The following is a 23,892-nucleotide window of genomic DNA, read 5'->3' on the forward strand; positions in this document are numbered from 1 at the left end:
GACCCCTGTCCTGGGAACCTCCATGTGCTGTGGGTACGGCCCTAGGAAAAAAAAGACCAAAAAAAAAAAAATATATATATATATATATAAATGTTGAAGTTCATGCCAAAATGAAAACCAGTCATTACAGATTAATGATCCAGTGTCATTATGCCCCCACCCCCCAAAATAGCTCATTTAGATCTCAGAAGCCCACCAAAATTTAGTGCTGGGATGGCAAATTATAGCCAGTGGGCCATATCCAGCCTGCCACCTGCTTTTAGCCCACAAACTAAGAATTTTTTAATGTTTTCAAATGATTGAAAAAGTCAAAGGAAGAATACTATTTTTTTGTAAAAGATGGATGACGCCCCAATGTATTTGATGAAGTTTTTATCATTTAAATAAGAAGCATTATAAACAGAGAAAAAAGAAAAATCATTCATCATACAAATGTAAAAGGGTCACACTCTTTTGTGACCCATAAAACTGAGATTAAATCCAAATTTTTGTGCCCAGACATGGCTTTATTTGTGTGTTTGCTTACACGTTGTCTGAACTGCTTTTACACTGCAATGGCAAATGACTCAATGGTTTGAGTAGCTATTAACTGGCCCTTTATAGAAAGAGTGTGCTGATTGTGGTTTATGGAAAAAAGGAGAAAGGGTGTAAGGGCAGATAAGATTGAATATCTTTGGTGTCTGTTTTGATGCATAGTAGTTGTTGACTTTCTAATTTCTTTAACTATATCATTTTACTCTTTTACTTTGAAAACTAGGTCCATTTGGACTAAGATGGTAGAAAGTAAATGATAAGTCTACTTATCCTGGTGCTTTTTTTTGGTTGTTATATAATGAGACTTTGATGTCCATGGTAATTAGACTTTACAGAGGTCAGCCTATAATTAGAAATATTTCAAAATTGGCAAAAAGAGGATATTTGGTCGTCCGTCTCTTAGGGAAATTTCCAGTGGAGTCTGGCCCGTAAAACAATAGCAAGTAAGTAACTTCCCTTATTCGCAGCCCTTGGTTAGCCCCTAGGGTGATGTCTATAAACACATCTACTTAGCAAACAATTCAATGTCATGGCAACGTGACAAAAAGTTTAGTGAATTCAAAGTCTACGGTTTCCCACAATTGCTTTCCCATTCCTCGCCTCTTCCAAGTCCCTTTCCCACTCTTCTGCCCCCAGCCATCCCCTCTGGTTCAACCCAGCCCGTCCACGGCTGGCAGCCCCACCGCACCATGAAATCCTTTGTTTCCATAGCTTGGCTTAAGTGACTCCCCACTCCGCCAAATGCATATTCCAACAGTTTCTTTTGAACTGGCTTTTTTTCTGCTCTGTGATCTTGAAAATAAATCGGAAGTGCCTCTGAGGGCATCCACCTATTGTCCCCTAAAATCTGGCACATGGCAGCCCACAGGGGGTGCCTGGTGTGTTGGCCTGTGGACTCACGTGGGCTAGATGAGCCGGGATGGAGCAAATCCTTCAGTGAGTGTTCCAGGGCCTCAAATAGTCAGGTGAATTTCCTTTTGTGAATTTCCTTCAGGTGAATTTCCTTTTGTGAAGAATTTCCTTGCAGTCTTTAAATCTAACCAGATCATAGCTAGGCAAAAATACATAATAAAGACTGGGAGGGGAATGCAAATGAAATACGGAAAGGTGAGGGGCTTTACCTGCCCCCAGGTAAACACCTGGCATCATCCTCCTCCAGTCACCTTCTGGGCCCCTCTCTCCACCTTCCCCTCAATTCCAGCCATCCCCCGCCCCATGCCATCTCTTCACTGTTAGCGAGGGAGTGGGTAACCTGGCTTCCTGCTGCCCTGAGAACACTGTGCTGATGCAAAGAGGACTGCGTCTCTTTCCTGGAGTGCCTCCCTAGAGCTTCTGCAGCTGCCTCTCCACCTGACCTCCTGTCCAATGATGCATCACTGCCTATCAGATCACCCCAAAAGCACTGGCTTAGAACAGCCACCTCCCTAGACTGTTAGGTCTGATGGGCCCAGGGCTTGCCTGGGCTCAGCGAGGTGGCTCTGGTGCTGGCTCTGGTGCTGGCCATTCGCAGTTGGTGTCTGGGGCTGGACTGGAGCCCCCCAAACCACCCAAAACACAGGTCTGGTGCCAGGGTGGTGTTGCCGAAATCTTGGCTGCTTCGGTACACCGTTGTCAAATAGGAATTCAGAGACCGAGAAAGTAGCTTTAATTCCCAGGTGAAGAAAGGAGCCCAGCAAGCTAGTGCAAGGACTGTGCCTCCCCCTCCTTGGAGCGGGTAGTGAGGGGTCTTACAGGGTTTGAGGAACAGGGCGTGGTCAGCTCCTGGACATTTTCCTGATTGGTGGGTGGTGAGGTCATTGGGAATCAGCATCATCAGCCTTCTGGTTCCAACTGTCTGGGGTCTCCATGCTTGTGGGCAGCACACAGTTGACTTCCAACCCTCCGTGGGGGCTTCAGCACCTGCAAAACAGCTTCAAGAACATGGCTCAAAACATTATCTCTAGTCCTTGAGGAAGAACTAAAGGTCCCTGACTTTACTGAATAGCTTAACTATTATTCTGTCTAGCTCGACTGTTTTCTTTTTCTCTGTATTTTTTTTTCTCTCGCTTCTCTGATGTGCTTGATTCTTTGACTCAAGTTTTTCTATAGATAAGAGGCAGGTGGAGGACATGAGTTGGGGGGGTCCACTCTGAGAAGGGCTGGCAGGGTCCTGCTTGGTTCCAGTGGAGACTCCCCAGCTGTGGGCCGCCTCTGTGTCCCCGTGGTCTCTCCAGTATGACAGCTGTGCTTCTTCCAAAGCTGGTGGTTCGGGACTCCAACCCAAGTGCAGAGAGAGGGAGGTCAGGTGCAAACCCTCCCACCTTTTGCGTCCCAGCCTTGAAAGGCCTGCAGCATCCTTCTTTCTGCTCTGTCCTCTTAGACCCTCACACAAGCCTGGTCAGGTTCAAAGACGAAGGGAGCTAGGTGATCCAGTGTATAGACGCTCTCGTCCTAAAGGGTGGAATTTTTCTGCTTCTCAGTAAGGCCAGTCTCCCACTGGGAGCACAGGTCACCTCCCCAGGCTCTGGGTGCTTGCATCCTCATCAGTATTGTTATTCACAGTGGTTGGGGGGGTGGACTTTTTTTCACTCTCACCAGCATTACAACATGCTGTTATTTCTCTCATCCTAAAATAGATGCTCTTGACCCTCCTGGCCCTGGGAACTCCCACCAGTGTCTTTGTTCCCCTTTGGAGGAAAGAAACTTCCCAGAAACGTTTGCTGCCTCCAGCCCCTCTCCTCACATTCTTCCAAGAACTTGGAAGTCGTATTTTATTTGGCTTCACCTTCAAAAATGTATCCAGTAGTATCTGGCAAGTTCTCGCCACCGCCACCCCTGCCAGCTGGGGCTTTTGCTTGAATTACTGTCATAGCCTCTGGGCTGGTCTCAGCACTTCCACCCCGGCCCCCGGTGGTCTCTTTTCAACCAGCATGATCTTTCTAAAAAGGAAGTTGGACCATGGCACTCCTGGGCTTCAAAAGTTTGTAGTGGATGGGCCTGCCACTCCTGGCTGGGTGGCCAACAAGGCCCTGTAGGCACCCTCAGCAAGACTGGGGCCTCCCGCTTTGACTTTGACTCCGTTCGCTGTCTCTTCCCCTGCTCCAGGAATACCAGCTTTGTTGCCACTTTTGTGATGATTCCAGCCTGTTTCCACTCGGGCCTTCGCATGAGGCTCTTCCTTCTGCCTGGAGCGCTTCTCCCTGGACAGATAGGCATGGCCACCAGCCTCCTTTCCTTGAGCTCCAATAACATTTGCCCAGATACCAGCTTCTCAGTGATGCCCACTCAAGCCCCCCTGTTGAGAGTCCAGGCCCAGCTCACATTCCTGATCGTCTCCCCCCTGCCCTATGTTTTCTTTTTCCTTAACATTTATTATTAACCATCTGATCTGAAAACAGTGATAGATTTTTGAGTTTATTATTTTGAGAATAAAGCTGCACAAGAGCAGGAAGCTTTTCTGGTTTTGTTTTTTGGCCACATCCAGAGCACAGATCCCTGGGCCAGGGATCGAATCTGAGCCACGGCTGGGACAACACCAGATCCTTAATGTATTGTACTGGGCCAGGGATCAAAATTGCACCTCAGCAGCAATTTGAGCTGCTGCAGAGACAACATCGGATCCTTAAACCTGCTGTGTCACAGTAGGAAGTCTTTTTTTTTTTTTTTTTTTTTTTTTTAAAGATCTTCTCTTTAGTTTCTAGTGGCTTCAAAACCAGTATGTAGGAGTTTCCATTGTGGCTCAGCTGTAATGAACCCGACTAATATCCATGAGGACACGGGTTCAATCCCTGGCCTTGCTCAGTGGGTTAAGGATCTGGCGTTGCCATGAGCTGTGATGTGGGTTGCAGACTCCACTTGGATCCCATGTTGGTGTGGCTGTGGTGTAGGCTGGCAGCTGCAGCTCTGATTCAACCCCTAGCCTGGGAATTTCCATATGCCATGGGTGTGACCCTGAAAAGACAAAATAAATAAATAAATAAATAAATAAATAAAACCAGTATGTGTCAGACAGAAGTACACAAAAACATATAGTGAGGAAGCTTTTCTGTTTAGACCACTGATGTGACCCAATGCCCAGAAGCAGGTACCTAGCACATAGCAGGTAGCAATAAAATGCTGCTGGGGTTTTTCATTTTTTCACAATTTCCTTTCTCATTATTAAGAGAAATTACTTCCTTTGTAGTTTTTCAAGTGTTTTAATAAAAAATAATGCTTTTTTTTTTTTTTTTTTTTTTTCCGTACAAAACTCCAAGAGTAGAGAAGACTATGAAGGGACATGAGAAATCCTTCTTTCCTATTTAGTGAAGGCCCCCTTCTTATGGCTGCTCAGGAGGCATCATGGTTAAAATTTTCTAATGTCACTGTCTAGCACAGAGAATTCAACCCAATATTCTGTGCTAATAATCTTGGTGGGAAAAGAATCTGAAAGAGAATGGATGTGTGTTATGTATAACTGATTCACTTTGTTGTGCAGCACAAATTTCCATAACATTGTAAATCAACAGTACTTCAATAAAACTTAAAAAAAATGCGCTGTAACTACAAATGGAAAAGTTTCTAATGTCTTCTTCCATACTTTTCTCTACAAATGCAAATCATATGTACATACACACACACACACATATATGTATACTGATATTCATTGAAAAGGAAACATATACTATAGGTTATTTTGATGCTGCTTTAAAAATTCATTTTATTTTTTTAAATAGTATATCTCACACAGCTTTTCGTGTCAATACCTGTCGCCCTACTACATTCTTTGTAAAGGGATGTTTGATATTCTACTACTGGTGGTTTCCCGCTTTTAACCATTTCTCCAAATTGATGGATTGTCATCAATATCTTTTTTTTTTTTGGTCTTTTTGCCTTTTCTAGGGCCGCTCCCACGGCATATAGAGGTTCCCAGGCTAGGGGTCGAATCGGAGCTGTAGCCGCCGGCCTATGCCAGAGCCACAGCAACGCGGGGTCTGAGCCATGTCTGCCACCTATACCACAGCTCACGGCAACGCCGGATCCTTCACCCACTGAGCGAGGCCAGGGATCGAACCCGCAACCTCATGGTTCCTAGTCGGATTTGTTAACCACTGCGCCATGACGAGAACTCCTGTCATCAATATCTTTGCATTCTTACTCTTTCAGAGAGCCGAATAAGACTAATAAAATAGTTTCATCTAAGACATAATGTGTATTATGATAAGAATATGCCCTCATGGTTTTTGTCTGTCTGTTTTCTGTTTTTGCCTCTGTGGAATCCTTAAGAGGGTCACAGTAGTTGGAAACTTTCTTTAGATGATTTTGAAAGGACAGCAGCCTGAGGTTCTGGGCAGCTAGGAAGATATGTTTCAGGGGGCTCTGGGCCAAGCCTTGGAGTCCTAGAATAACCGCAAGAGAAAAGAAACATTAAGGTCAGTTCACACAGCTCTCATAGTGTGTAGATGAGAAAGTCAAGGTTAAGGAGAATTCAGTCAGTAGGTGTGCATCAAAGCAGCTGACGTCTTTGCCTCAATTTCTAATTTTTAAAAAGTTTTATCTTTATTTTTAAATCAAAGTAGAGTTGATTTACAGTATAATACTAGGAGTTCCCGTGGTGGCTCAGCGGAAACGAATGTGACTAGTTACATGAGGACGCATGTTTGATCCCTGCCCTTGCTCAGTGGGTTAAGGATCCAGCGTTTCCGTGAGCTGTGGTTGTGGGTCACAGATACAGCTCGGATCTGGCATGGCTGTGGCTGTGTCATAGGACGGCAGCTACCGCTCTGATTCGACCCCTAGCCTGGGAACCTCTGTATGCCCTGGGTGTGGCCCTCGAAAGACACACAAAAAATAAAGAAAATACAATATACTGCTAGTTTCAGGTATATAGCAAAGTGATTTGGTTATACATATCTGTGTATATATATATATTTTCATTCTCTTCCATTATGGTTCATTACAGGATTTCGAATATAGTTTCCTGTGCTATCCAGTAGGTCTTTGTTATTTATCTATTTTATATATAGTAGTGTGCATCTATTAATCTCCAACTCCTAATTTATCCCTCTCTCCCTGTCCCTTTGGGTAACCTTAAGCTTGTCTTCTGTGCCTATGAGTCTGTTTCTGTTCTGTAAATGTGATGGTGTTTAGATTCTGCATACAGGCGATATCATATGGTATTTGTCTTACTTCACTTAGTATGATAATCTCTAAACTGAGTCCTGGTGGGACTTTCAGTTCACAGGAGCTAACCCTCAGAAGAAATAAACATAAGTCAGACTAATCCTAGTCTTCCTGTAACTTGTTGCAAAATGCAAACCGCATAACTTCATTTCCCTCCTCTTCCTATTTGTCCTTCTCACTCCACAGATTGCATCCCTGTCACAAGCTTGCAAAGTCTTGGAGATAAAAACAGCAACGCGCAGAGTTAGACTCATCTAGGTCACTGTATTTTCCTGTTCAGAATCATAGCTCCATACCGTGGGCATTCTAGCAGGAATCGAAAATGGGTCTCAAATCAGGAGAATACACTTCGGAATATAGCCTCGAATCTTGCCACAAAAATGAAGCACCTCAGGGGACATGTGTCGCCACTTTAAAGGGTTGTGTATTCAAGTGTATCTTTCAGGGATGGGCAGACAGCATCACCTGTAGGCCTGACTAGTCCCTCTCCCACATCTTCTTTCTCGCACCCTGGATTTCCCTGACTGCAGAGCTCTGTGCTTAGGTGGTGATCACTAGTTCTGAGATGCAACAGCAGAGGGATTTGGTTCCTAATTGGGCAGGAATGGCGTCTAACTCATTTTCATTCCCCTACTGTGTCTAACATGGTACCTTGCACAGAGGAGAGCTCAGTAATGTTTGTTGAATGACTACATGAGCACATACTTTATTATGAAGCTATAGCTCAGCATGCCCTTAAATTTATAAATCCATAAACTATGCTAACATAGCATTACTGAGCATGAATGCACTCATAAGAAATGAATGATCTGAAAAGTATCTTTTTTGCCCTCCGGTTCGTCCCCCTCAAATCATAATTATCTTTTCTGAATATTTGAACATTTTTCTTATGAAAAATCCAAGTAGCACAATATTTAAACATTAGACTGCCAAGAACCCTTTACCTGAAAATGAAATTAATCAAGATGCAGGTGTGCATCATACCAAGTGCATTCGCTGGGCTGAAATAGCTTTAAGATGATTGGTCAAAATGGAGTTTGAGTCTTGGTTTGGAATTGCCTCTCTGATCTCTGTTTTCTCATCAGTGAAATGGGAGTGTTTCTATGTCTTTTCGACTTCATGGTCAGGGCTTGGTGCTGTGATAGAAGCAATGTATCTACTTTGGCATCTGGCACATAAATACCTGATAAGTGGCAGTTGCTATAAAAAAACCACAAATGCTTGTCTCATGACTCTTCGACATAAATGCTGCATTTTCCATATTAATAGGAAAGAGTTGATTTACTGGGAAAATAGAACACCTGTGCATACAGAATAAAACATTTCCATTTTTGCCATAATTTGCTCACTAATTGAGCATCCACATTTACCCAGTGTGTTTGCTTGTATAATTAGCTGTGATTCGTTACTAGAGCCAGGCCTATTGTGGTGTCTTATGCTCTTTTACAAATCAAATTCCTAAAAGACACATGTCTTTAGGCAGTCATGGCCAAAAAAAGCAAGAAAAGAAACGTGGATTAATTGTATGAAGTGACTAAACAGACCTGGCTCCATGCTGAATGAACCCTTACATTTCAAAATAGCATTAGTTGAAGCAAAGGTCCTGGCTTCTTCAGTCTGAAGCAGGGAGTAGCAGTTATTTGAAAGGGGCAATGTCCATGGGAATAAAGGAATACTTCACGTTTAAAAATCATCTTCTCAACAGTATCTTTTCTGTTTGGAAGTCTCAAAGGTGTTATCGCTCTTTAACAAATTCAGAAAGGCTTTGTTCTTTGACTCCGTTTTCTCCCTCATCTTCTTGATCAGAGCCCATCTGTGAATTTCAGGCTTTCAGTGCAGCCCTCGTGGAGAGCTGATAGAAGGCTTCTTTGGCGTTACTAGCATTCATAGGGCCATTTGGGCTGGGACAGTCCCATCCTGGCTGTGGCTGTTCTCAGGAGAGACAGATAAGCTCCGTGTTCGTACGAGGGTTTCAGATTCAGAGGGGGCAGAACTTGTGAGAAAACATCGTATAGGAGTCTTTCTGCAGGTCTGCTTCCCACGGCCTCCCCCAGACACCACCCCCTTTTTTTTTCCTGTGGCCCTTCCCACTTCAACCCTTCTTTTAGAGGCCCCCGTGCCTCCTGGTCTCTCCTCATCCCCTTGTCAAAAAAGTCTGACCTCTGGAAAGACTTTACCATTTATGATCATTGAATGTGAGTCTTCCATGGGATTTTAGGAATGTTCAAAGCCTTGATTTACTAAGCAGATAGTAATCTTGCACTCGCTAGGTGGCAGACGTCATTGTGATAGAGTTCAAGTGAAGATAAACAAGGTCAGAGTTCCCTGGTGGCCTGGTAGGTTAATAATCTGGCATTGTCACTGCTGTGGTTCAGGTTCGATCCCTGACCTGGAAACATTTGCATGCTGTGGGCGCAGCCAAAAAAAAAAAAAAAAAAAAAAGGAAAAAAAAACCAGACAAGATCATGGACCTGAATGTTTATCTCATAGCGGGAGAGATGGGTGAGTTGATACTGAGACTCGTAGAAAGGTAGGCTAGCAAGATAGCTGAGGGCAGGGTCTGTATCTGACTGAGTTGCCTGATCTCACCTCCGGTAAGTTCTCTAGTCTCTGCCTTTCACTGTCCTCACTGTAAACGAACCTCTCTCTTAGAATTAGGATGACACCAAAATAATTTGTGAAATGCCGTTGGTTGAAATTAGTGGCATGGGAATGGAGGTTTACAGGTAATATGATTTCTTCTCATACTGGGCAGTCTTGGACTGAATTCACTTAGAGTTAATTCCATGGATAAGTTTAAGGTTTTGTCTAGACCAGGGGGCCTGAAAACCATGACCTGTGGACCGAATCTGTCCCGCCACCTGTATTTGTATGACTTATGAGCTAGGAATGGTTTTAACCACTTGAATTCATCACGTTCTAAATGGTTTTTTTAAGTACTCACATAGCAACCTCAGTTTTGTCTAAAATATTTACTGTCTGGCCCTTTACAGAAACTTTGCCAGGCCGGGTCTAGACCACTGCTGTCAACTAGAACTTTCTACAATGATGAAAAATGTTCCCTCTCTGCATGCTTGCAAATGGTAGCCACGAGGCTGATGTAACTTTTGAGCCTTCGAAATATGGTTAGTGTGACTGAGAAACTGAATTTTAAAATGGCACTTACTTTTAATTCATTTAAATTTAAACAACCTCATGTGTCTGTCGCATTGGACAGAGCAGCTTTAGACCATTTAAGTCTAAAGTTTCTGTATTCTGTCAGTGTTCCTCTCTCTCAATTTAATCAACTTCCCAGAGGCTGGCTGAGTCAAGAGGAAGGCAGCACCCTTAATCAGATTTTTTTTTTTTTTTTTTTTTTTGCCCTGGACTGGCTTTCACTGTCTGCTAGAAAATGCTTGATGGAAAGTGCTTGAAAACTGCGTGTGAGCATACACTTATTTTCTCTTAAGGCTGCTCTTTGACTGTATCCATTACATCTGCTGTGGTTTAGGGTAGGGCAGTCGGCTTTTTCAACCCCCTCTGGCCCCAAATTAAGGAAGTCTTAATCAAGAGTTAGAGTTCAGGCTGTAGGGGAGAACAGCTTGCTTAGCAAAGCTGTGGTTCCTTCCATCCTGGCTTCCAGAAGAAGAGCTCACGTTAGCCTCTCATCCCTACTAGGCTAACTTCAGCCCTGGGTCACGTCTCTCACGAGATTGCCTAGAACAGTAAGAAGTCATCGGCACACAGCATCATTATTATGAATATCGTCAAACCATTTCCCCCAAGAGTAAAGTCCAAGTTGGCTTTTCGGGGATGCTAAGTACGGCATGGTTACTCCAATTGGCAATGCCGTATTGTGTGTTTGAAAGTTCTCTGGAGTTCCCTGGTGGTCTAGTGGCTAAGGATCCAAAGTTGTCACTGCCTGTGGCTCAGGTCACTGCTGTGGTGCGGATTCATTCCCTGGCCTGAGAACTTCCGCATGCTGTGGGTGCAGCCCCCCCCCCCCCACAAAAGTTCTTATCACAAGAAAAGACATTGCAACTTTGTCAGGTGATGCATGTTAACTAAACTTATTGTGCTGAGCATTTTGCAGTATGTACAAATAACAAATCATTATGTTGTGTACCTAAAACGAGTCCAGTGTTTTATGGCAATTATATCTCCATAAAGCTGGAAAAACAGAAGTCATAGTTGGCAGGTGTTCGGCCTTCCGTGGTAGCGTAGCTGATATAGTTGTATCAAGGGGTTTTGTGATGGTGTAACACGGGTCACTAGTTTTCCACTTTCCAATACCTGAGTCTTCCTTGCCCAAGGCCCGATGATATCAATACCACATATTTTAGGTCCTCTCATGGGCAGCAGTTTATTTCCAATACATTCTACACTGGCTAAAATTGAGGTTTGCATTCGTGCAATAGTAATTCCAACTACCCTGGCTTGGCATAATAATCTTGTGATTTCTTGTAAACCCCTAGAAGTCAGCAGTTCAGAGGCTTTATTTGATTTCTCGTAAACTCCTAAAAGTCAGCAGTTCAGAGGCTTTATTTGATTTCTTGTAAACTCCTAGAAGTCAGCAGTTTAGAGCCTTTATTTCCGCTCTGCTTTATGAAGTTGTTCGAGGATCTAGATATTCTGGATCATCTGCCTGTTGCTTCACCATCCCTGGCATGTTTTTCTCATTCGTATCAGTCAAGGTGGTGGCTACGATACCCATATAACAAGAAGCCAGATGGAAATAGACAGGAAGAAGAGGAATAGTCTCACTGTTTAGGGACATGTCCCAGAAACTGCACACCTTACTGCCTTTTACGTCACCTTGGCTTTCATTAAGTCATATGGTCATAGCTGCAAGGGAGTGTGGGACATGTAATCTTTTTTCATAGTGACATATGCCCAACTATAAATGGAGATTCTGTTTCTATGAGATGAAAGAAAGGGGGAAAATTGGGAGATATATAACAATCTCTGGAGTCTACGAGACTGATAAAAATTAATTGGGAGTATCAGGAAATACCCCCGGGAGTTCCCACTGTGGCTCAGGGGTTACGAAACTGACTAGTATCCATGAGGATGCGGGTTCGATCCCTGGCTCCCCTCACTGGGTTAAGGATCCAGCGATATCATGAGCTACCTTGTAGGTGGCAGCTGAGGCTTGGATCTGGCGTTGCTGGAGCTGTGGTGTAGGCTGGCAGCTGTGGCTCTGATTCGACCCCTAGCCTGGGAATGTCCATATGCCGAGGGTCCGGCCCTAAAAAAAAAAAAAAAAAAAAAAAAAGAAGAAGAAGTAAGGAAATAACCCGGGAATAAGAACAATAAACAGCTAATCTATACATATATGAAGGGCAGCATCTCTCCTAGAAAGAACTAATGACCCAAGCCACAGCAGTGACAACGCTGGATCCTTAGCCCACTGTACCACCAGGGGACTCCTCTGCATTGTGTTTTCAGTCTGTGTATTTTTTCTGTACTCCACTGAACTTTGAGCTCTTTCAGGACAGAGACTGTGTTATCTGCTACCGCTAGGAGGTATCCAATAAATATTTGTCAGATGAAAGAATGAATATGAATTGGTGGAATTGTGATCTTCTTAGTACAATTCCAAGCTAAGGAACTGTTGGGGACTCGTGCAGTCCAGGTTCATTGTCTTGACCTAGGAGGGTTGTCTGAGTCCTTGCTCTCCCGTGTGGTCATCTTCTCGAAGGGGATCTATTCCTGAGGACAGTTGCCCACCTCAGAAGCTACGTGGAGAGGGAACTACCAAACCAGGGCAGGACCCACCGCTTCCATGTGCCACGTGGAGTTCTTTTCACAACCTCCCATGTCATCAGCGGAGTCAGAGATGAGAAAGCACTTGCTTCTGTCTAGGCTGATCACAGAAAGCTTCTTAATGAAGAGTTTGAACTGGGCGTTATACAAGCAGAGCTCCCTAAACCTTCCCCCTGCCCCCAGGACGATTTAGAAGAGAAAAGGCAGAGTGTGACCTCTGAAGGAACCTACTCCAAGGAGAAATTTCTTGTAACTCTTTTGCTCTGTTTCGCTCTTCATTCTTTCACGCACTCATTCTTTCCTTTTGTGTATTTAGCAAACATAATGCGGCATGAATTAAGTGCCAAGCATTGTTTTCCATGAGGACACAGAAAAGCCTGCTCTCTCAAATCTTACATTTTCACGCAGCATAGACATTAAACAAAGAAGCACATAAACCAGAGGCACATCAATTAGCAGCAACATAATTTCTGATTGTGCTAAAGCCCGTGAAGGAAATAAATCAGGGTGGCCTGATGCAGAGTACCTAGACCTCTCTGTGCCTCAGTTAACTCATCTGTAAAATGGACATAATAATAGAGGTCTGCAATTCCAAAATCCCCCAACTGAAAGCTTTGTCTGAATTCAGTCGATGGCAAACACGACTTGATCTGAACTCATTTGGAGGTGAATCTTGAACCTGAACCAAATGATGTAGTTCTTCTTTTTTTTTTTTTTTTTTTTAAATCCAACTCCGAGTGGGCAGTCCAGTGTTTCACGGTAGAAATTATGTGTTTATAAGATGCCCCAGAGTCCAGCAGGGGTGGTACATAAAAGGAGATACATGCATCGCATTCTAAAATGGGAAGGATTCTGACTTCCAAAACACATGTATATCCAAAGGTTTTGGATGAGGAATCGAAGACCTAGAGTGTCCCCCTCATGCACTTCTTATGAAGATTAAATGAGTTAATATATATAAAGCACTGAAAACGTTGCCCAGCACATGGTAAGTGCTACCTAAGTTAACTGCTGCTCCTGACCTTATAACCATTATTCCGTTGGAAAGTATTTTGAAAAGTTACTCAGAGAAGGCCTCTCTGATGTTGCTTCATTTAAGGGATGCGGGGTGACCAGGGTACAGGATGAGGAAGAGAAGGGTGATTGCAGGAAGAGGGAACAGCAGATGCCCAGACTGGATCAAGCGCAGATCAGAAAACAAGCCGGATATCTTGTGTGTGGTCAGAGAAGGGGAAAAGATGGTACAAGTTCAGAGAGGCAGGCTGGGATCAGAACGTGCGTGATAAAAAGAATGATAAAGACTTTGGACCTCATTCAAAATGTCCTGAGTCGTTGTGGTTGCTCTCATTCCTGTTTCTAACGTCTGCTCTGATGCCGTGGATGGATGAATGGTAGAGGCGGAGGGGAGCCAGGGAAGCCCGTTTGGAGTCCAGTGCAGTAGGTCAGGTTTGAGACCTCACGGCCAAGTGGAGTAGAGAGGGGGTAGCAGACAAGGAGAAAAGTGGACCAGTGCCAGACAAAGTTTAGAAGTAACGGAGAAAAAGATCTTCTGCTTTGTTTTTCATTCATTATAATTTGTAATATATCCATGTCTCCAGTATGTTAAGATGGGCAGTTTGCTGGACCAAGCTCATACGGGCTTGCATTCAGTCGCATCACACTGACCCCTTGAAATTGACCATGGTGGCAGTATTTACACTATGGGAATTCACAAATGCTATAAATCAGGACCTAACAAATCGGCGATTGGGGCCTGGGGGAGAAAGATTGTTGATACACATTTATCAGTACACCACTGTCATTATTTTTTCTGTAAGTAGCTTCCTTGATCTTAGAGCCTCCATTTCTTCCATCACAGAAATATTTCAGCTAGGCATTTCTTGGAGAACTCAGTTTGATGAACGCAGTTTCAGTCACTTCATGTTTTTTTGTTTTTAGCTCAGTCCAAGGATCCTTCCACTTTTTCCCAAGGGTGTTATCTGGGTTCATGGGGATGGGATCAGAAGAGAGCACTTGGCTTATGATTTGTCCTGTATACATTTTGGCGCCATCTGGAATATAACTCACCCCCCACCCCGTCCATAATACCACTCTTAGTGACATTACCCATTACCTTTTGATAGTGGGATTCATGAACCCATCATGTCTTCTGACAGAAGCATAGCTCAGAATGGGGTTCAGGGTCTGGGATCCTCTTATCCAGGATCCCACAAATAGCTCACTGTTCTTCTGTCCTTTCCCTCTTCTAAGGCCCTTTCCCTCATCTTGACTTAATCTCCCCTCCCTGAGTGGTGGACATTTTCCCTCAGTCTTTGAGTAAGACTGATGCCCAAGGAAGATATACTCTATTTAGGTAACCGTTCCCCGTACCCCCTGAGTTTTGCCATATCTTCCTAGGGCTCTGAGTGCTGATGACTGAGAAGTATAGCCTTAAAGGATGACCGAAATTCTGGTGGTGGAAACGGTAGGGAGACATATTCCAGGTGGAAGGCCTTGCAGATCGGGGAACTGCAAGCTGGGCTTAGGCGTTGTGGTTAGAGAAGCTGGTAAGGGAGTTGTATCGGGTCAACCTAGACAAGGAAACCGGGCCAGATTATGGAAGACTTTGGATGCCGTGATAAAAAGTTAGGGCTCATTCTGTAAAAGAAGAAGATAAAACCATTTCCAGATTTCAGAGCAGTATCATCCGATTAGTGCTTGGGAAGGTCAATGCTAGATTGGAGGAGTGAGAGGCTGGGGACAAGGATGAGGTGTTAGAGTGAACCAAGGGTGGATTCATTTCAACCAGTTGGGTCGGCTGAAATGGCAAAGCAAGGAGGATGCCAAGAAGGCCAGTGAAGGAGGTCAGCTGGACTCAGTGAATGGTTTTAATGATGGGAAGAAGGAGACGGGGTGGTGAAAGAAAAAAAAAAAAAAAGACAGTGTTGTACCTCTAACTCCAACAAACTTCAGGCGTCTAGCATTAGAAGAAAAGCCCAGGAGAAGTTTTGCTCGTTTCCCCCCTATTAGAGGAATTAGGGAAGGTAGGCATTGGTTTATTAGACAGCAACACGATGGGAATGGGTTGACTCAGTCAGTTGGGAGGATGAAAGCATTCGTTGAGCTGGAAGCCTACTGTAGAGACACAGCCATGGATGAGCACTGGTGAAACTAAAACCAATACTCTGGAGTAAGGTATTGATAGAAACCCTGAAACCTGAGAGCTAGTCTCTGGTTAAACCAACCTCTATGCAAAGGAGGCTCAAGTTAATAGGGTAATTAGTAAAGTTCTTCCGTGCTTCCCAGTATTCCCTTTTAAGGTCTTAATCCCCAGGATCCAAGTGTCTCTCATACTAAACCTGGATGCCCAAGAATCCCAGGTGAAAGTAGGTTCCCACCTGTCCCAGTTCAGCAGAGAGAGTCTTAGTTTATGTGTAATTATTGGCAGCCCCCTCCCTTTCAGTCCCATGAGTGTCCTGCGTGGTCTCTTGGGGTCACTCAGGCAGTGCCGAGACTCTCCATTCGCTCCTTTCCAAATTGGTGTGATGTAAACCCAGTGTGAAGGGAAAGTGTTTGTCTCCATATCATGTTGCAGATGATTTCCAAAGACCATCCGAGAGGAAAGCTGGCTTATAGATAGCTTGGGTGACCTGGGGCAGAGCAGTGAATAAATGTCACAGAGCTATGTCTTAATCTGTAAAATGGGGATAACGGATCACCTTTGTTTCCCGACTTAGGATGTTAAGAGGCTTGAATATGGTGGAAGACTCTAGCGTACCGAGAAGGCTCAACAAGCAAACATTAATTGCACTAAGGTCCTAATGTGTTTTTCTTTCCAGATGTAGTTGCATTTAACATTCTGTCACCACCCCCTACTCCCACATTTCAGACTTTGACGGCTAATTGATAGCTCGTCCATTGTACCATTCTAAATAACAGGGACTAGGAAAATGCTGCTTTTACCACCTTAAAAGCCATATGACTCAAAAGCTCAGGTGCTAAAAGCTAAATATGTGACTGTGTTATTACTCAGTAATTGACAACTACAGTCATGAGGTGGGGATGGCGGTTACTGTTTAGACAGTCGAGAGCAAGACCTGAACTGTTTTTTTTTTTTTTTTAATGGTTTTTGTTTTGTTTATTTATTTATTTATTTTTTTAGGGCCATACCTGAGGCCCATGGAGGTTCCCAGGCTCGGGTTCTAATTGGAGTTACAGATGCTGGCCTACGCCACAGCCACAGCAATGCCAGATCCGAGCCTAGTCTGTGACCTACACCACAATCCACTGAGCGAGGCCAGGAGTTGCACCCGCAACCTCATGGTTCCTAGTTGGATCCGTTTCTGCTGCGCCACGATGGGAACTCCCTAATTTTTAAAAAAATTTTCTTAGGGCTGCTCCTGTGGCATATGGAAGTTCCCAGGCTAGGGGTCAAATTGGGGCTGCAGCTGCAGGCCTATGCCACAACCATGGCAACTCGGGATCCAAGCCACATCTGCAACCTATGCTGCAGCTTGCACCGATGCTGGATCCTTAACCCACTGAATGAGGCCAGGGGTTGAACCTGCATCCTCACAGATACTAGTTGGGTTCTTAACCCACTGAGCCACAACGGAAACTGCCAAACACTGTTTATCTTAAAATATTAGGAGTTCCCATCGTGGCGCAGTGGTTAACGAATCCGACTAGGAATCATGAGGTTGCGGGTTCGGTCCCTGCCCTTGCTCAGTGGGTTAACGATCCAGCGTTGCCGTGAGCTGTGGTGTAGTTGCAGACGTGGCTCGGATCCCGTGTTGCTGTGGCTCTGGCGTAGGCCAGCGGCTACAGCTCCGATTGGACCCCTAGCCTGGGAATCTCCATATGCCGCGGAAGCGGCCCAAGAAATAGCAAAAAGACAAAGAAAAAAAATATATATATATATATTAAAAAAGAGGGAATTCCCTGGTAGCTCAGTGGGTTAAGGAACTGGTATTGTTACTGCAGCAGCTTGGGTTAGATCCCTAGTCCAGGAACTTCCACATGCCTCAGGGACGGCCAAAAGAAACAACAACAACAACAACAAAACAAATAAAATGTAGCAAAAGAGATGCAGCAAACTGCACTTGCAAATTCTGATTCTTGGTATATTTTAGAAGGGCGATTTGTTCTTCTACTTGCAGGTTTTTCCAGTGTGGACGTTGAAGAGACAATTCCTTATCCTTTTTAACATCGTCCTAATATCCGAGCTCCTTGGGGCTAGATGGTTTCCTAAAACTCTGCCCTGTGATGTCAGTCTGGATGCTCCGAATGCCCATGTGATCGTGGACTGCACAGACAAGCACTTGACAGCGATTCCTGGAGGCATTCCCACCAATGCCACCAACCTCACCCTCACCATTAACCACATAGCGAGCATCACTCCAGCCTCCTTCCAGCAGCTGGACCATCTGGTAGAGATCGATTTCAGATGCAACTGTATACCTGTTCGACTGGGGCCAAAAGACAACCTGTGCACCAGAAGGCTGCAGATTAAACCCAGTAGCTTTAGTAAACTCACTTATTTAAAAGCTCTTTACCTGGATGGAAACCAGCTTCTAGAAATACCTCGGGATCTTCCTCCCAGCTTACAGCTGCTGAGTCTCGAGGCCAACAACATCTTTTGGATCATGAAAGAGAATCTAACAGAACTGGCCAACCTAGAGATGCTCTACCTGGGCCAGAACTGTTACTATCGCAATCCTTGTAATGTGTCATTTTCCATTGAAAAAGATGCTTTCCTCAGTCTGAGAAATTTAAAACTGCTCTCCCTAAAAGATAACAACATCTCAGCTGTTCCCACTGTTTTGCCATCTACTTTGACAGAACTGTTTCTCTACAACAACATCATTGCAAAAATCCAAGAAGATGATTTTAATAACCTCAGTCAACTGCAAGTTCTGGACCTAAGTGGAAATTGCCCTCGTTGTTATAATGTCCCATTTCCTTGTACACCCTGTGAAAACAATGCTCCCCTACAGATCCATCTACATGCTTTTGATGCATTGACAGAATTACAAGTCTTACGTCTACACAGTAACTCTCTTCAGTATGTGCCCCAAAGATGGTTTCAAAACCTTAATAAACTCAAGGAACTAGATCTTTCCCAAAACTTCTTGGCCAAAGAAATTGGGGATGCTAAATTTTTGCATCTTCTTCACAACCTTGTCAAATTGGATCTGTCCTTCAATTATGAACTTCAGGTCTATCATACATTTATGAATCTGTCAGATTCCTTTTCCTCACTGAAAAACTTAAAAGTGTTGCGGATCAAAGGCTATGTCTTTAAGGAGCTGAAAAGTTTAAATCTCTCCCCGTTACGTAATCTTCCGAATCTTGAAGTGCTTGATCTTGGGACTAACTTTATAAAAATTGCCAACCTCAGCATATTTAAACAATTTAAAACACTGAAATTCATAGATCTTTCAGTGAACAAAATATCACCTTCAGGAGATTCGAGTGAAAGTGGCTTCTGCTCTGGCATGAGAACTTCTGCAGAAAGTCATGGGCCCCAGGTCCTCGAATCATTACATTATTTCAGATATGATGAGTATGCAAGGAGTTGCCGGTTCAAAAACAAAGAGCCTTCTTCCTCCTTGCCTCTTAATGAAGATTGTTCCATGTATGGGCAGACCTTGGACCTAAGTAGAAACAATATATTTTTTATCAGGTCCTCGGAATTTCAGCATCTCACTTTCCTCAAATGCCTAAACTTATCAGGAAATAGCATCAGCCAAGCTCTTAATGGCAGTGAATTTCAGCCTTTAGTGGAGCTGAAATACTTGGACTTCTCCAACAACCGGCTTGATTTACTCCACTCAACAGCATTCGAAGAGCTACGCAACCTGGAAGTCCTAGATATAAGTAGTAACAGCCACTATTTTCAATCAGAAGGAATTACTCACATGCTAGACTTTACCAAGAACCTAAAGGTTCTGAAGAAACTGATGATGAACAACAATGATATCGCCACCTCCACCAGCACAACCATGGAGAGCGAATCGCTTAGAATCCTGGAATTCCGAGGAAATCATTTGGATATTTTATGGAGAGACGGTGATAACAGATACTTAAAATTCTTCAAGAACCTGCACAAGTTAGAGGAATTGGACATCTCTGAAAATTCCCTGAGTTTCTTACCTAGTGGAGTTTTCGATGGCATGCCTCCAAATCTGAAGACTCTCTCCTTGGCCAAAAATGGGCTCAAGTCTTTCAATTGGGGAAAGCTCCAGTATCTGCAGAATCTAGAAACACTGGACCTCAGCTACAACCAGCTGAAGACTGTCCCTGAGAGATTATCCAACTGTTCCAGAAGCCTCAAGAAACTCATACTTAAGAATAATGAAATCAGGAACCTAACAAAGTATTTTCTGCAAGATGCTTTCCAGTTGCGACATCTGGACCTCAGCTCAAATAAAATCCAGGTTATCCAGAAGACTAGTTTTCCAGAAAACGTTCTCAACAATTTGCAGATTTTGTTTTTGCATCATAATCGGTTTCTGTGCAACTGCGACGCTGTGTGGCTTGTCTGGTGGGTTAACCATACAGAGGTGACCATCCCTTTCTTGGCCACAGATGTGACTTGTATGGGACCAGGAGCACACAAGGGCCAGAGTGTGGTCTCTCTAGATCTGTATACTTGTGAGTTAGATCTGACTAATTTTGTTTTGTTTTCACTTTCCCTATCGGCAGTTCTCTTTCTGATTGTAATCACGATAGCAAACCATCTCTATTTCTGGGATGTGTGGTACAGTTACCATTTCTGTAAGGCCAAGATAAAGGGGTATCAACGTCTGATATCACCCAATTCCTGCTACGATGCTTTTATTGTCTATGACACTAAAGACCCAGCAGTGACAGAGTGGGTTTTGGATGAGCTGGTGGCCAAGTTGGAAGATCCAAGAGAGAAACATTTTAATTTATGTCTCGAAGAAAGGGACTGGTTACCAGGGCAGCCAGTTCTGGAAAACCTTTCCCAGAGCATACAGCTTAGCAAAAAGACGGTGTTTGTGATGACAGACAAGTATGCAAAGACTGAGAAATTTAAGATAGCATTTTACTTGTCCCATCAGAGGCTCATGGATGAAAAAGTGGATGTCATTATCTTGATATTCCTTGAGAAGCCCCTTCAGAAGTCCAAGTTTTTCCAGCTTCGGAAGAGGCTCTGTGGGAGTTCTGTTCTTGAGTGGCCAACAAATCCACAGGCTCACCCGTACTTCTGGCAGTGTCTGAAAAATGCCCTGGCCACAGACAACCACGTTACCTATAGTCAGGTGTTCAAAGAGACAGCCTAGCTCTTTGCAAAATGTGACTGCCTAACTTAACCAAGGGGAAGCTCGGCTGCCTAGGTTTGCTCATAAATGTCTCACCAAAGGAGTGTTTTAAAATCTTCCAAGCCCTGGGATTGCCCGTTTTGGCGAGGAGTCACCTAGGTATGACAGAGAAACTGGAAAATGGAATTTATATAAGCATCAAGTCACCTTTCTGTCTCTCTGTGTCTTCATTTACACTTCAGTCTCTGGCTTCTGCTCTTTTATAAAATACTGTTGGGAGAAGGGTGGCAAGTAGAGGACATAGAGTCCTGATCCTTCTGTTAATTGTGACTATTACATAGGTACACGATCACAACATTGTGAAGAACTGCACTTCTACCCTTAAGAAGTACTGGTATGTATAGAAACAGGGTTGAAAAAATGTTCAGGGTCTACCAGAGTTAATTAGTAAAACAAAAAAACAAACAAAAAAAACAAAACAAGAAATACCCTGGTTGACTCTTCAACTCTTCAACCAGTTGACTGTCACCTAGCAACCAACAAGTGGTTGCTGCTCAAGCGTGGCTCCCTCTCCCACTCCCCGCCTCCCCACCTATTATTGGATTCTGTGAGGGAAATAGAAAAATCTCTGCCCATCGATGGACATAGTCTGCTTACAAATGGGAGAAAAATAAAATGATCTGCCTTTATACCAAGTGATGCTGTTTGCCATGGATGATAATTTATCTGCTTAAATATTGTTATGGACTGAATTTTTGTCCCCACCCCCACCCCCAAAATTCCTACATTGAAATGCTAACCTCCAATGTGATGGTATTAGGAGGGGGGGCCTTCGAGAAGAGATGACGTCATGAGAGTGGAGCCCTCGCGATGGGATGAGGGTCTCAGAAGCAGCAGCCTGAGGACTAACTTGGTGTTTTCTCACCATGTGAGACTACAAAGAGAAGGTGGCAGTCTTCCACCCAGAAGAGGGCTCTCGCCAGAACCACATCCCACTGGCACTCTGATCTTGGACTTCCATCCTTCAGACCTGTGAGAAATAAATGTTTGTTGTTTAAGCCACCCAGTTTATGGTGTTTTGTTAGAGCAGCTCAAGCTAAGACAAGTATTTTTGTCTGCATTGTAAAGTACTGTATTTAAAGAAGAATTGCCCCATCCAGTGATGTTTCGAACTGCTTTATTCACTAACACTGTACAGTTGTAATTGCCTGAAAACTTGATCCATGAACATTAGATGGTTTTGATGGTAAACTCTAAAGGAGTTACAAGATCATGCATTTATTTAGAGTTATCACGCAGAGATGAAAGTTACATGGGTTCCCTTAAATTTGAGGGGGTGGGTGAGAAATAGAGGGTCATTGACCTTAATTAACGCTGAGAATGCTTCAGTCTTGAGCTTTGGCTTCACTCCTCAAAAGTGACAACTGAAAGGACCAAGACGTTCTGAAGGCACACTTACTTTCAAGTAGGTATGAGTTTGCATGATTTCAAAGTTTGAAACGTGACCAGTTTGTTTTTTATTTCGTGAAGTTATTTACAGAGGTATCTGTGCCCTTTGCAAGATTGTGCGTATGGGTCCCAGAGTATTTGCTGGGAGACACTGTGTTTTCCTCATATATGCAAAAGCCAGAAGTTTTACTGAAAGGGCGGCTATAAATACACAGTATACAAATTATTTCTAAAGGACATGTAATCACTTAATAAAGGTCACAGACTCCCAAATTAAAATCTGGAAGGAATAGAGAGGTAATTAAGTTGCTAGAGGCAATGATCTGACAACTTCTGTAAACTTGGTTGTACTTCATACATGCCTTACTGCTTCAGCGAAAACAAAGATAACGTCATAAAAACTGGCTGTTGGCATCATCAATTTTCTTCTCTTAAAACACATAAATATATAAAGCTTAAGCTATTTTAATGAATTTCCAACCATGAAGCCCTTGAAGACAACTTAAACATCTTCTGAAATGGATCAAGAGGAAGAGAAGCCAAAAGCAATGTAACTTAGAAGCCACAACATATTTCAACGTGAAATTGTGTATAGTGGTTTGTTGCAGAATATGACCAAAAGAACATCAACAGGTGGTTTTAGTTTTTATTCCTTCCTGACCTTGACAGGTCACTCTTTTCACCTCCTGACAGTCCTCTGTGGAGTCGTGTTCAAATGGAGCTGTTCACAGATGGCTCAGATCAAAAGCCACCAACTCAGGCCATCAGGAGAGCATGGCCGCCAGGTCCCCTAGTAAGCTCTGAGTGTCCTGCTCTCAGCTGACCTTCTTCGGGTTGGCTATGCTCCAGAAGGGTCTCCCAATTCTCCATAAATCCCACTCCACCTTGAAGGGGTTCCCAGCCTCTTTCACCCTTGAACCTGGCCAGGTGTCCTTCCTCCCCAGAGACTGTACCTCAGCAAAACTTGGGCCTTTGTCAGATCCAGGCCAAGGGAGGCATTAGGCAGGCCAGGTTTATGGCTGAGAAAAAGGCAAAGTAAGTGTGTGTAGTCTGCCCACAGCCCCACTGCTGAGCCAGGGTCTACTGGTCCCATTCTCAAGTCTATTTCCAGCTCTGTCTGAACAGTCTTAGGTCCTTCTGGCCTCTTAAATATAGTTGGGGGATACACAGTACCTGAGAGGGGGCATGGTGACTTGAGAATATAGACATCTTATTGCCCAGTCTCCAAGGAAACCGTAAAGGGACAGCAAGGAAGCACACTTTTTTTTTTTTTAAGGGGGCCATTCCCCCACCCCCACCCCATCAAAAATGCTTTTTATTTATCTCCTCAACCTGACCAGGGAGAACCAGGTTGCATGTCCTGTGAGGTATTTATGGCTCAATTTAAAAACAGGCATGAGGATAAAGTCCGATTTGTCTTCCATTTCTTCTGTACACACTAAAGTGGGCCGAGAACACTGGTTGTTCCAGTAACCAGATTTCATGGGGCAGATTTACGAGTTGGGTCGTGGAAGCTCCTCTTTGGAGCCTCGGGGTACCAGGGCTTGGGAACAGTTAATAGTGGAAGATTAACTTCTGGAAGATTGAACCCTCGAGCCTAAGAAACACTGGGAACTATTGGTATGTTCTGAAGTAAAGATATCAGTGTGGGAGGGAAATGGCCAAGGAACGTGATTGAGGGATACTCAAAGGAAATGTTCTCTGAAAAACATCAGGACTGAATATTAATCCATTTCACTGAGTTAATATAATGAAAGAG

General features: G+C 43.8%; 1 protein-coding gene across 1 annotated transcript; it reads left to right on the forward strand.

The window, feature by feature from the left end:
• Positions 1–17,554: 17,554 nt before the first annotated feature.
• On the forward strand, positions 17,555–21,377 carry TLR7 (toll like receptor 7; the record flags this gene model as incomplete). The annotated part of the gene is given in 1 exon segment (NM_001097434.1): positions 17,555–21,377. A coding segment is annotated over 1 exon segment (3,151 nt), but the record flags the coding sequence as incomplete, so codon positions are not given.
• Positions 21,378–23,892: the final 2,515 nt, after the last annotated feature.

Source organism: Sus scrofa, chromosome X, assembly GCF_054392235.1.
Source record: "Sus scrofa isolate SSC_HxYL_T2T_F1_AM1 chromosome X, Sscrofa_HxYL_maternal_Yorkshire_Landrace_v2.0, whole genome shotgun sequence".
NCBI lineage: Eukaryota > Metazoa > Chordata > Mammalia > Artiodactyla > Suidae > Sus > Sus scrofa.